The sequence below is a fragment of the Zerene cesonia genome, chromosome 9 (genome assembly GCF_012273895.1).
Source record: "Zerene cesonia ecotype Mississippi chromosome 9, Zerene_cesonia_1.1, whole genome shotgun sequence".
Taxonomy (NCBI): domain Eukaryota; kingdom Metazoa; phylum Arthropoda; class Insecta; order Lepidoptera; family Pieridae; genus Zerene; species Zerene cesonia.
The window spans coordinates 2776720-2790279 of record NC_052110.1 but is presented as its reverse complement, the minus strand read 5'-3'; the positions used below and the strand labels follow the sequence as shown (position 1 = coordinate 2790279).

At 40.6% G+C, this 13560-nt stretch overlaps 1 protein-coding gene across 4 annotated transcripts in view; it reads left to right on the top strand.

Annotated features, from left to right (window-relative positions):
- The window catches only part of LOC119828893, a 201845-nt gene that overhangs the window by 170138 nt on the left and 18147 nt on the right, over nt 1–13560 (top strand). For 3 of the 4 annotated variants that reach the window (XM_038351197.1, XM_038351195.1, XM_038351196.1), the window contains 10 exons: nt 1200–1370; nt 2687–2842; nt 3886–4066; nt 4642–5228; nt 5699–5842; nt 6610–6831; nt 7247–7482; nt 8232–8607; nt 8895–9713; nt 11603–11699. In XM_038351197.1, coding sequence (XP_038207125.1) covers nt 1200–1370; nt 2687–2842; nt 3886–4066; nt 4642–5228; nt 5699–5842; nt 6610–6831; nt 7247–7482; nt 8232–8607; nt 8895–9713; nt 11603–11699 — 2989 coding nt within the window. The remainder of the gene's footprint in view (nt 1–1199; nt 1371–2686; nt 2843–3885; nt 4067–4641; nt 5229–5698; nt 5843–6609; nt 6832–7246; nt 7483–8231; nt 8608–8894; nt 9714–11602; nt 11700–13560) is intronic. The other variant, XM_038351198.1, reaches the window with a different exon arrangement.

The window sequence follows — 13560 nt, the reverse complement described above, 5'->3', positions numbered from 1 at the left end:
CGCAATGATTTTCTTTTGTTATTTATTTTTTACAACTGTGAATCAAAAATATTATATTACGTTTCAGTAGTTACAAATCTCTTGATGCTTTTTTGTTAATTTTCACTAAAACCACTCTGTAATGACATGGATATTCCATGCTTAATCGCTTCAAGTGCATTCATATAATTGAATTTTTTAACAGCAACGAACACGTGATCAGTGTTCGTGGCTGGCTGCGCGCACGCAACTATCTTGGCACGTTCCGCCCTTTGTGAATCGGCTGTTATTTAATTTTTTGTCTGCATAAACGAAAAAAGCGCTCGGTTCCGGCATTGTTACGTTTGATTGAATCTCGGCTTTTGTAATTTTCTTGTGCAGCAGTTTCTATAGAACATTTATATTTGGTGTTTTCGCAGAAGTTTTGAAGTCGAAAACGACTAAAGAAGTTTGTGCAAGCACCTAATTTACGAGAAATCACAAATAAAATAAGATTATCGTCATTGAGTGTGCGTTTTTCTGAATTCCATGAATTCCAATTCCTGAATTTCAGATACACAGTAATATTTTGATTCCGCACCAGTATTTCCATATTTTCCTCTCATTACTTTTTCTGAACTGTGTTCGGAATAGTTATTACGAATCAATTTTTACCGAATATTTTAGCCTGGTCCTGTTGTTACAAATATCTATTCCAATTGTCTATTTGTTCATGTTGATGTTAAGTCAGTAAGGTTAAGATTATAAATATGAATATAGTTTGCAATACATTGGCAATACATTTTTTACACAGGTAACTGAGCTGGTGCTTCGCCTGATGGTAAGCGATCATCACCGCTCCTGAACATTCGCGGAGGTAGTGGCCTCTGCGATTTTAACGGGAAAGTGATAAGGAAAGGTCCATTTCTTCTTTCCAGTATTGACTGGAAAAAATAAATGGACTGGTACGGGTGTGGAAAAGGAAACGGGCCTCCGACTCCCCCACTCCCCGTACGGAACACAGTAATGCTACTATTTCTCCCCGGTTTTCTGTGGGCGTTAGGTACTTACCCCAGAGCAAACTGTGTCAATTCTTGTCGAAGCGTGCTCGACTAGCACATAAAAAATATGTTCTTTCTTTCTTTGACGTTCTTTCAAGTTAAGATCTATTACGATAGATAGATAGACGTCAAGCATTTTGTATGATACTATGTTTAACCCGCCGCACTTGCTTCCCGCAGGTATTGCAACGCGACGTGGAATGCCACGGCCGGATCGTGAGCTCGGTGGTGCGGCTGTGCGGCGGCGGTGACGCGGCGCGCGCGCTCGAGCGCCGCTGGCACCTACTGTACCTGCGCGCGATCGAGTGGCAGTGCCACCTGGAGGCGTGTCTCGCTAAGAGTGATAGTCAGGTGAGGGTGACTGTGGAATATTTGAAATTCGAACGTCTATGGAATATGTGAAAATTGGAACGTCGATGACTTTTGTGTTAAATTTATGTCCAATGCCAGTACAATAATGGTTTTTTTTTTTATTTTATTTGACTGAACCGACATCAAATTAAGAAATACGAGCGTCATTACCTTACTTTAGATTATTGATTCACATACACCACATATGACGCCACGAGATAGCACAGAATCCTATTCTTAATTAAATCTCATAGTACATACTCATAGTAAAGGTGGACCACGGGCTATGGCCACAATTTTATTGTACCCAAGAGAATATTGTAAAAATTTGTATTTCTACACACTATTTCTCCTTAATCTATCATAATTTATCAAAAAAAAATTTAATTTCCCTGTATAAACTGACCAAATTCTGCTAAATTTCATCAACGTCCGAATAATGATAAATATTATCTCGAAATGCGTTCATTTAACAACGTTCATTCAACGAAAAAACTAAAAACACAAGACAGCAAAATTAACACCGACCGCAGAGCGAAAAAAAAAAATTTTTAGCGATCGTGCGACATCCACGCACGAGCAAGTCACTTGAAAAAATTATTGCCAAATTAATAGCATTGTTCATTTCAAGTTTCGCACGATTCATCGCGTCTACAATAATAGTGCAATCAACCCCCCGCCGGTGTTTGCAAACACGACCCTAAATAGCGCTAACAATGATCAGTCGGACCCACGTTATAAGTGCACAAAACCACACGTCACGTGTCGTGAATATTGTGTGGAGTGTGTTGTGTGTCGCGGTCGCTAGGGCTACTCGACCTATTTCTATACGCCTAGTTGACTTTTAGGCCGACCGTACACATTAAAAGGGTTAACTTATTTATACTCGTATATCTTATGGGGGTGCTTAATTTGACTGTAATGGGCTGTAACCGTAGGTTTGTAACTATTTTAGGATTATAGATAGTTATAAAATTTAATTTAGTAGTATGCGTAAGAGTCGTAAAATTATTCTATTCAGATTTTATGTCTGTGGGTTGTTTATTTAATCATATGCATCATTGTTGCAGAGCAATTAAATATTTTGTTCAAATAAATAAATACGACGCCGTATAATTTAAAATGAATATTAAAAATTATTTCAGATTTAACTTAATGAATCGATCACGCAGTATCATGTGATATCGAAACTGAATTTTTTTCATCATTCAACTCTCGATATCTTCAACATATAACATTTAGAGAGATATTAAATTGCTTCTATATAAAATTTATCTCCATGACTAACAAATGAAACAAAATCATTTTCCTTCCAGAACCTAGTGACAGAAGAAGCAGCCAGCGACAGTGACGACGAGCCGGCACTGAAACAGCCGCGTCTGAGCCGGCGCGGCTCGCCGAAGCGGCAACGCACGTCGGTGTACGCGCGCGCGCGGGACTACTCGGAGGACAGCAGGCAGTCTGCGTCTGAAGTGAGTTGGTGGCGACTAGCGAGTTTGTGGAGTTTTTGAAGTTTGAGCTTAGGGTGTTTGCTTTTTTATCGAAACACATTGTGACACTTGTAGATAACCTTTTCTTTCTATTGTTTGATAAATCTGATTGTAACGAACGAATGCATTATACGTTAGCTATTTATTATCTCTTGTCCAAGTTTTCTTGTCACAATATTAGTTACTATACTCCTCCGAAACGGTTGGGCCGATTCTCATGAAACTGTTGTGCGCATATCGGGTAGGTCTGAGTCAATTCATCTATTCTTCATACCCCTAAATGATAAGAATATAGCGTTTGCTGGGTCAGATAGTAATTTTATAACTTCACTTACAAGCAAATCATTAAATACAGCAAGCCTCTGTCGATCGTAAAACGCTAAATTCTTTAATCAAATCTATTGATATGATTTTTGAACATGCCTAAAAATCATGTTCCATCTCTATTCCAATCCAAATCATTTGCCCTTTCTACAGAGTATATGTAAGGATTTTTTTTAATCCTAGCGATACTGATTAGGATAATACGATAAACTTATGACATGTCCATTTATAGTGCGTCACAGTCAAGTATAAAGGTTACATACAAACTATGTAAGAGCAGTGGTGGCTCAGTGGTGAGAACCTCGGACTTCAAAATCGGTAAGTCGGGGTTCGAGACCGGGCGAGCGTGCAGGAAATAAATTGATTTTTCAATTTACCTGCACATGTGGAGAACATCATCACTGCTTAAAACGGTGAAGGAAAACATCGTGAGGAAACCGGCATGTCCGAGAATCAAAAGTTCGACGACATGTGACATCTGCCAACCCGCACTTGGCCAGCGTGGTGGATTGTGGCCTGAACCCTCATAGGAGGCCTGTGTCCCAGCAGTGGGAACATATATGGGCTGATGATGATGATGATGATGATGATGACAAACTATGTATTTAACCTTTAGCTTTATGCGAAGCTAATAAAAGCGTGTCAAAAATGTCACACTATCGTGAGAACGTCGCATTAACACGGGCGTAAACAATTTCCAGGAGGAGCAGGAGTATGCAGTGGTAGACGGGTGCGGTTGGCGCAACTTCGGTTCGGACTGCGAGTGGGAGTCGAGCCGCGGCAGGATGGCGGACGAGCGGCGCGTGCCCGCCGGCGCCGCGCGCCAGCTCGCACGGCGCGCACACACCGATCAGACCGTGCCCGCCACTGATGAGATCGATGGTGAGACCCATATCTATACTAATATTGTAAAGCTGAAGAGTTTGTTTGTTTTAACGCGCTAATCTCAGGAACTGCTCGTCCGATTTAAAAAATTGTTTCATTGTTAGATAGTTCATAATATATCAAGCAGCCCATATATATGTACCACGCGCGAAGCCGGGGTGGACTGCTAGAATTATATATAGGAGATAACTACACAATTATATAGCCTTTTACGCCAAATCACATATGATGTTTAAATTTTTCTCTTTTTCATATAAGCTATATAACATGCTATATATGTTCATAACACTAAATAAATCAATATAAAAATATTCGCATTTTATGGCAAATACACCTTTTATGTTCAACCTACTGTAAATTAAAATGAAAAAAAATAAAGACAATAACAGGTTTTCATTACCATATTTATACGAAGCATCTCGAATATTTTCATTGCATTACTCGCTCATTTACAAACCAAACAAAGCCGTGTTATTATTAGTTAATGCATTGAGTGCGAGTTGTTTACAAACTGACTAAGAGCGACTTACTATTTACGATTCGCTTTCATAAAGCATTCCTGTCTATTGCAGGCAACGCAACGCGCATAGACGATGTACCGAGAGAAATCAAAACTCCCCCCACCGTAATCAAGAGAAAGAAACCAGTGGATACCTCGAGGTTCAATCAATCAGATCGGAAATCCAAGAACTGCGCAACGTTTTATTTCAGACACCACGACACGGACTCCGACAGGCAAGTGATTGAGGCCGATGAGAAATCACAAGATGAGTCTTCTGAAGAGGAATGGACATATGTGAACGGGGCCAAAATAGCTAACGAGGATTCCACGGATATAATGACGTCATCGGTTGAGATACAATGCGAACTGCCCGTGGATGAAAAGATATCAGCATCGCCTAAGCCCAAATTGGAATCCAGCACTCCGGACTTATTGCGGGTCGATCAGAATTCAAGATGCAAGGATATTGAACGGCTAGTGATTCAAGCTGAGGAATTGGTGCAAAAGCAAGCGCAACAAATGGCAAAGAAGAAGGGATCTAGGAATTTCAAACCGCTGATGCTGGAGGAGGAAGGGAAGTCGGTCAGTCGGGCTAAGATGTCGCGGATAAAGGAGTGGTTGAACCAGAGCTCGGATGGGAAAAACGATGGTAATCAGGTGAGTGTCTTTTGTATTTTCTGCGAGACACGAATATATATATTGTACTTTATATGGATGAAGTTAACATTTTTATGGTTGATCCTGAGTACTCGAGCAGTGTTTGCCAGACCTTTCGTGATATTGGCACGAATTTCTTAAAAAAGAAAAAGCAGAAATTTAAGTGTAAAAAAATATAAGTAGTATATAACATATATACATGTTAATAAGCTTACACAGCGTAAATAATGAAGATTTCCAATATATTATGCATGTCGCAGCCAACTTGTCAGCAGTCAGCTGTTTCACGAATAGCCTAGGCTCTTCATTAAACCGTATCATATAGTAGAATGGCGCTGTTTTATGAAACGACTAATATTACCATAATACATAAATTACGATATCATACTTTTAGAAATTGATATCTATTTTACATCAATATCGCAGCAACCATAACTCACCAATAATTAAACTATCTCCTTATGTCGCAGGGCACGGAAAACTACGACGCATCGGGCGAATACACAACGGAGAGCGAAGTGGACACATCGTTGACGTCTGAAGAGAGGAATCTGCATTCTTCCATGGATATGAGCACTTCAACTTGCACCGTCACACCAACACATCAGGCGAAGGTAATTCATTAGTGTTTATTTAACGTATCGTGGATAACAAATACGTAAATGAAAGTTCATTGTGTTCAAATATTCGTGGATACATTCATACATTTGAAAACGATTTTTTTGTTGTATTCTACTTTTAAAAGCCAAAAGAACGGTATTCGAAAAAATAAATAGTATAGAATCCTTTAGTGGAAGTGCTTAGTAAGAAATATTTTATGAACGATAGATATATATTTTAATTCATAACCATTAAGGCCGGAGGCCTATTTCCTTCTCCTAGCCCTTCCCAGTCCATTCCTTCTTTCCAGTCATCTTTCCTTTCCTTATCCCTTATTCCTTAAAAGCGGGCAGCGCATTCTCAGAGGTCTGAGCCTCTGCGAATGTTCATAGGCGGTGGTGATCGTTTACCATCAGGCGAACCACCAGCTCAGTTGCCCGCTATGACATAAAAAAAAAAATTAAACATGTTTGTTGTGCAGTGGTGCTTTGAGGGATTCGCGAAGTTTTCTACCTAAAGAGTCAAAGCTTTTAATATTTCATGTTTATTCATGAATAAAATGTGTTATTTAAAAACCCAAACCTATGGATGCTATAGTTTCTCAGTAAAGTGTACCCTAAAAAGTATCATAATTTTGGGTATGTGGGTTGTGGTCTAATCTTCAAATAAAGTTCCATCTGGCAGATTCAATTCACTATCTATTATAATTCATATGTCTCTAACATATCACAATAAAACCTCACATGTGTCACCCCGTGCTAATCAGTCAGAACTAACCCAGGTGCAACTGCGCAAGAAGCGGGTCGGCAACAGCGCGCGGCCGTGGTCGGTCTCCTGTCTCTCCCAGCTCAGCGGCGCGGCAATGTCGCTCGCCACGCCCACTAACGACATCACGCTTAACATGTCCATATCTGAATCGGCTCTGAACACCCTGGCCTCGCCGCAAAGGGTAACGCCGGGGAATTCCAGCTCGAAATTACGCGGCAGTTCTACCACGGTACAGGTGAGGGTTTGTCGTTGCTAATCTGTACGCTTTTTATGTGTTTTGCAATGTTTGTTCCTCAAATTTTCTTTGATCTGTAAATGTACGCTGTTTACATTTTATAGAACGTAGGTAGATGTTTCTGTGCGATAGGAGACATTGTCGTACATAGAGGCTGAAGATAATAATCTTCAAGATCGTGTTGAGGTGTAAAATTACATGAAAAAAAATATATTTATGTTTAATACATACGTATCATAATATGTATAACATTTAGTTGCAATATTCGTAACATTTTTTGTAATGATAAAACAGGAAGGAGAATGATGATAAAAATGACACGTGCAGACTATATTTCTCTTGCTCTATTAATCTAAAAAGATAAAAGCATAATAACCGCACGATGACGACACGTTTTCCTTGTAAAATTCTACAGGGCCACATATCGAGCACGAACACGATGACCGAGGCGTGCACGTCGTGCGTGGAGGGCGACAAGCCGTGCTGGGCGCGGCGCAAGCGGCTGCGCGCCCCCCGCACCCCCCGCGCCGCCCGCGCCCCCCGCGCCGCCCGCCTCGTCAAGTCGCTCTCGTTCTGCGGCCGCGCGCCGCCCCGCGCCGAGCCGCCCGAGCGCAGCGCCGCCAGCGACCCGCCCGCCACCAGGAAGAGCCGGTGAGTGCACAGTGCGGCCTCGCCCTGCCCGCATAGACATAGGGAGGAACGAGCCGGCGACTGGATGCGAGACTCTATTTCAGTCAGAACGGGCTTCTGAGCTGGTGGTACGCCTGAGGGTATGCGATCACCACCGCCCATGAACATTCGCCCTGATAGTGCCTATGTGAATGCGCTGCTCGCTTTTAAGGGAGGGAGGGATAAGGAAACGTTTGACGACTGGAAATAAATAAGGTATGGAATGGGAAGAATGAGGAAAAGGAAGCTGGCCTCCAGCTCTCCTCCTCGGCGTACGAGATACTGCATACATGCAACTATTTTACGCCGGTCTTCTGTGGGGATTTGGTACTTCTTCGATGCGAGCTGGCCTAATTCGTGCCGAGTGCTCGACTCCCATAATAAAGATTAGGGCTGCGTTTTTGTTTGTTGATAAGACGGGTAAAAATGAGTACAGTTGAGATATAGTTGAGGAAGTTTTTACAAGTACTCTACTTCTATACAGACAAATTTTATTTAATAACTGAACATCTATGAGATTGTTATTCGATGTTTATTGTGTGTGCTTTGATCCAAAAATACAATATAAATAGAGCTTTAGATTGTACCAACAAAATAATTTAAATATTCTTTCTCCAAATTCAGTTTCAAATCAAATTTAAATTTTAAATATTTCTGTATGACACTTTAAAATTATAATACAGACAAACTTTTAACATATTATATATATGACTTATATCTATCATCACCAGGTTCGACACAACGTCCACCTCAGGCAACGACAGCGACGAGGAACTAATCAAACAGCAAGTGGCAACCATCGCGCACCTGCGCATGAGCATAGAGAAGACGCACATCTCGTCAAAAGAGCAAGACGGTGCCATCCCTGAACAGAACGAGAGCGAACAAGTAGCACCCAGCTTCAAACTGGGCCCAGAAGGTGGTTTGGTTCGACCGAGGCTTACAAAGAGTATGGAACGGGAAAGGTCCTTCTTGGCTCTCAGTTTGGGAGACCCGAGCCAAATGTGGGACTTGTGTGTGGACAAGGATTCCGATATCGATAAGAGTGTGACGGCCGGCACCGAGGGACATAGCTCCTTTTCTGAACAGGCGTGGGACTTCTATCAGGTGAGAGATTTAGTCTATTGTTTACAATGAGTAGGTGTACCAATAGCCCATAGTTGCCATAGATATCTAAGTATAAGAAGATATAAGCTAAACCGCTGCGCAACTTATGTCATTGGAAAGCCCAGACCAAGGCATACAATGCCCCCATGTGATAATCAAGGGTTTAAATCTCATAAATTGTATTATATATATCATAGGTTATCCTTTCCATTATTAGTTTGAATCATAGATTTGATTACGAATTGATATGGAACAACACAATAACATTTGTTTGTTTTTGTCAACAGGAAAAATATAATTCAGAACCATATTCAGAAGCTCCGGACTCAGATGCCGCGCGCCGTTTGTTGGAATTCGGTGACGACTATAGAGCCTTTTTGGACTCACAGTCAGATTGTTGCTCAAGTCTTTCGGCACAACCGGAGAACGACCTCAGTCCCAGCGGCACTCGCAGGCGGCGACCCCCTTCAGATATATCGAGAGAAAGGAGCCTCCCCAGACACAAGAGACCCTCGAGAACGTCCCCAATAGACACCCCAGTCAGAAAGCCCAAAAAGTCTATGTCCAGCGCCGAGCGCAAAAAGAATTTACTGGACAGCCTAGAGAGATCTAGAAACAATACGAGCATAGAGAGCAACGAGGGGGGCCGCAGGCGGAGGCCCTCCGAGAGCGAGCGCAGAAACAGCAAACGGTCCCCCGAATTCGACCTGCTCAACGTCCAAGCGCTCAGCCGCAGACGTCACAGCTCAAACCTGACCAGCGACGAGGTGAACAGCTCCCTCGAGTACACGGAGGTCAACAACCGGCCGGACATACTGGACTCGTTGAACCGGAGACGCAAAGAGAACGGCGAGGCGGAGCTGCACAAAGTGGCGCTGGCCGAGCTGCGCAGGCGCTCCACCGAGAGCGGGGACTCGGAGGAGGAGTCGACGTCGGCCAAGCACAGCCGGCGCCAGCGGGGCGCGTCGGGCTCGGAGGCGGAGGAGGCGGAGGAGGAGGCGGAGGAGGTGCGCGCGCTCGTGCGGCGCTCGGGCGCGCAGCTGCAGGCGGCGGAGGCGCAGCTGGCGCGCGCCGCGTCGCCCGACCTGCTGCGGCCCGTGGACTACGTAAGGCCCCAATTCGATACCGATTACAGCAGCTTCGCGGACGCGGACGCCGCGTACGCCTTGCGCGCCTGCGCCGCGCGCCCCGCCTGCTTCCGCTCCAGGATCTGTCTGGCGGTCACCGCCTTCTCTATCATGATCATCGTTTACGTCCACCTCCAATGACACTTGGCTTGGGCTTGTACGATATTCGTTCTCTCGTATGTGAGTATGCGAGTTAGGCACGCTGCGATTGTCAGATTGCGGTTGAAGTGTTCACGGTGCGCACAAAGGAATTGTTGTCTCTAGGACGGTTTTTGATAGTGCGCTACGCGCGTCTGCCGTCGTGCTCGATGATAAAAAGTAATTCTATTAGTAAATGTATCTTTATTTTTTTTTTTCAATTAACCTTAATTTATCGCCTGTTATTGGTAGTTTTTCTTAATATTTCATTTTCAGGGGAAATTATTTAATGCATTCCATTATATTATTAAGTAGGTATTTATTAAATTATTTTTAATTTAAAAACATCGTAGGTACAAATTGTAAGCATTTTTGGTATAAGTTAAAATCTGACAAACGCAGTTTTTACGCGTTATGTTTGCGACAACTCGGCCATAAATTACAATTTATATGTCAAGTGCATTAGTAATAAGTAAGCTTGTTGAAAATCCTAAATTAATGTGTAAAAAGATTGTCGCACACATTCCGTATATAACCATTTAGTTTGGAAACATTGTCTACTTATGTATGTATGTATGTATTTATTATTTTTCCGATCCCTATGATCTAGTTTCAGGGAGGTTTCCAGTGAAACTACGTCATAACTCAAATCACATATTTATTAATGTCGTGTGTGTGCCTGTTTTTATTATTTAATTCCCTTTTTTGTTTGTTTGAATTCTTTAAACCACTAACAGCGTTTGTGATATGTTTGTGTAGTTCCTTTACTAACTGCCTGTTTAATTCTTCTAAATTTATCTACTCTTATTTTGGTGGTGATAACTCGGTGCTAGGTTCATTCTAACTTTTAGATATATTCGAGCAATATATTTATATAACATAAAAGTTAATGGGTTCAGCTTGTGCAGTTGGCGCGACGAAGCCGATGATGCTTTTAATCGCTGACACTCGAAAAGTCAAATTGACAGATGTCACATTTGACGTTTTCGTTTCAGTTCAAAAATTAGGCAATGGTACTTATGAATCTGAAAGTGATTACTTGTCATAGCGTGATATTTATACGTGTATTTAAATGTTAGTGAGTAAACTAATATTCGTTGTTTATTTTTATTACACATTAATAAGTATTTATTATTGATAGGTCTACGCTAAAAGCCTAACAATATGTGATTTGACTGAACTCCGCATCATCTCATTACTAACGATTGTAAATGTACTAACTTTAGCTCGACTAGGGTTAGGTTGTTAATTGATGTTTTTTTTTTTAAACAAAATGTCAAACGCACAGTGATCTTTGTATTAAACTTTTACGAGAATAAATGAGTCAGTTTGAAAGTAAAAAATGGAGTTTCAGTCAATTAACACCCTTCTCTATCAGCGATGTTTATTTTGAAATTATTAGCAGTTTTGTTTTTAATTTTCTAAGAAAGATTAGGGTTACTCCAAATTCTAAACTTTCCGTGGTATACATTTTGACTTTGCTTCTCTAATCTGTATCTTAAGTTTTGTTTGTTTTGCTTTCAAAATTTGCGGCATGTTTTATTAATGATTTGATTTCTTTATATAAACTGTTTCTTTCGTCAGTATAAATTTTCTTTATCAAATTAATAACATTGTGAGTTTTGGAGGAGTTTGTGTGGAGAATTATTTAGTAAGTGTTCTTTCTACAATACTTGGTGATATATGCATTTTGAAGCCGGATTGGTTAGAATGGACTTTTTTCTATACAGACGGAGGTCGTAACGCGTTGCCGCGAAAACATCAATCTATTGGAAGTGGCTTTAGCGGACGGCACATTGTCGCCAGCTTTACAGCGCGATGTCAGAGGTTTGTGGCTGCTTTTTATCATGATATAAACCCTATATTATAATAATATGATACCTACTACGGAACAAGAAGCTAATGGTAGCTTAAACTAAGAGTCTATGAGTTTCCTTTATGCCTCTCACTGAACTGCAAATTTTTACACAAACATTCGTATACTTCGCGAATGTTTGTGTAAAAAGTGAGTGACCTGGGTATTAATAATATTATATCAAGAGAAAGTCCTTTCTCAGCATGTTTGAAATCTGATTATCCAGACAGACATTTAAACTTCCTGATTTCAATTATAAAATGAGAATATTTGATTGCACAGTTCTGTGCATAAATTAGGAAATTTGTTTGCCATTCGATATAGCACACAACAAGTGCATTTATTAGTGCCAGGAGAACGGTCGTAGTGTAGGGTTCCCGTATCGTGTTACCGATTATTGCAACCTCTGTGGTCGCGCGGTTTGCTTGCTTCTGAACTGGTTTATCGCTAAAGGAAAGGTTTTTTTGAGGAAGTTAAGTCTTTTAAATGTTCTTTAAAATGTATGTTTCGAAGCATTTTTTATATGAAATCATATAAGATTTCTGAGAAAAATAACAAGAGGCATGGAATTATCAATAAATTGAATAGCATAAGGGTGAATTTATAAGCAAGTTTTCCTTGCACGTTTGAATGCCTATATTTTGATTTAGTACAAGATAAATAACCTATTTCTATTATAAATGGAAAAGAAGAGGTAAGAGAGAACTGGGACGATGACAAAATGGAACAGTTATTTTTTTGCTGCTATTCAAACTCATTTCTTGCAAAAGTAATTCAGTTGCTGACAATGATTTCACTTAACTTCTTTTTTTTCTATTAGGGCAACCAAAATCCATATAGATCATTATTTTCCTCTAATACTTACAGAAAGGTCGACTAAGTTAATTATCCATACAAGAATAACACTTAAGCGTGAAACAAGCAGTATAACAGATAATTTATTTCAAATGCAGTATGTTACCTCGGCCATATTGGGATCTTAACCAGTTTCTGAACGAAGACCTTTTCCACAATCGCGATCAAGGCAACGCGTTTAATTCCCAGTATTAAAGTTTCAGGTCTTGCTCGCCTCGGCTTAGTTTTTATTTACTCATGATTTGTATCGCAAATGTCGATAATTATAGCTATTAACTTATGTTCTTAGAGAACGCCATTTTTAGGCCCCTCGTTTAGGAATGTAGTCCATAAATGTGTGGCAATAGGATCGTTTATTGTTTGTACTTATATTTACATCAGTTGTTTTATATTTACCTACTCGTTACATACTCTCAGACAATTATGTGTTTTAGATACACTCATTGTATCTCTGTAATGCTACAATTAATATAAATAAGATGCGTGTGTGAAAAGGTTTTTTATTATTTATTGAACCTCGGATCAGGTTAGCTGGTATTTCAAGTTATCTCTTTAATAAATTATCTCGCTAAGATCTGTCAGAACGCTTTTGATGTGTATTTATGGAATTAATAACAAAATATCTAATAACGAAATAGTTATCGGTGAGATTTGATCACACTATTCAAAATATAATTTATTCAACGTGCAAATTATAGGTCGGCTCCTCTTTTTTATACCGCCGTTCCGAACCTTCAATATTACAAAGCGAACATCAAAAGGCGTATACATATTGACGTTTTTATATCACTGAATTATTAGGGTTGTGACATAATAACTGAGAGCTATTTGGAATGGTTTGTATCCCGGAAACGGCGATACGGGGGACGGCCACGCGCCCAGTCTTTTGGCTACATCTATTTCTGCCAATGAAAGCGGAACGGGTTGTGACGTTGCGTAAGCGAAGACGGGTATGAGTCCTTGCTAATTAGTTAGTAT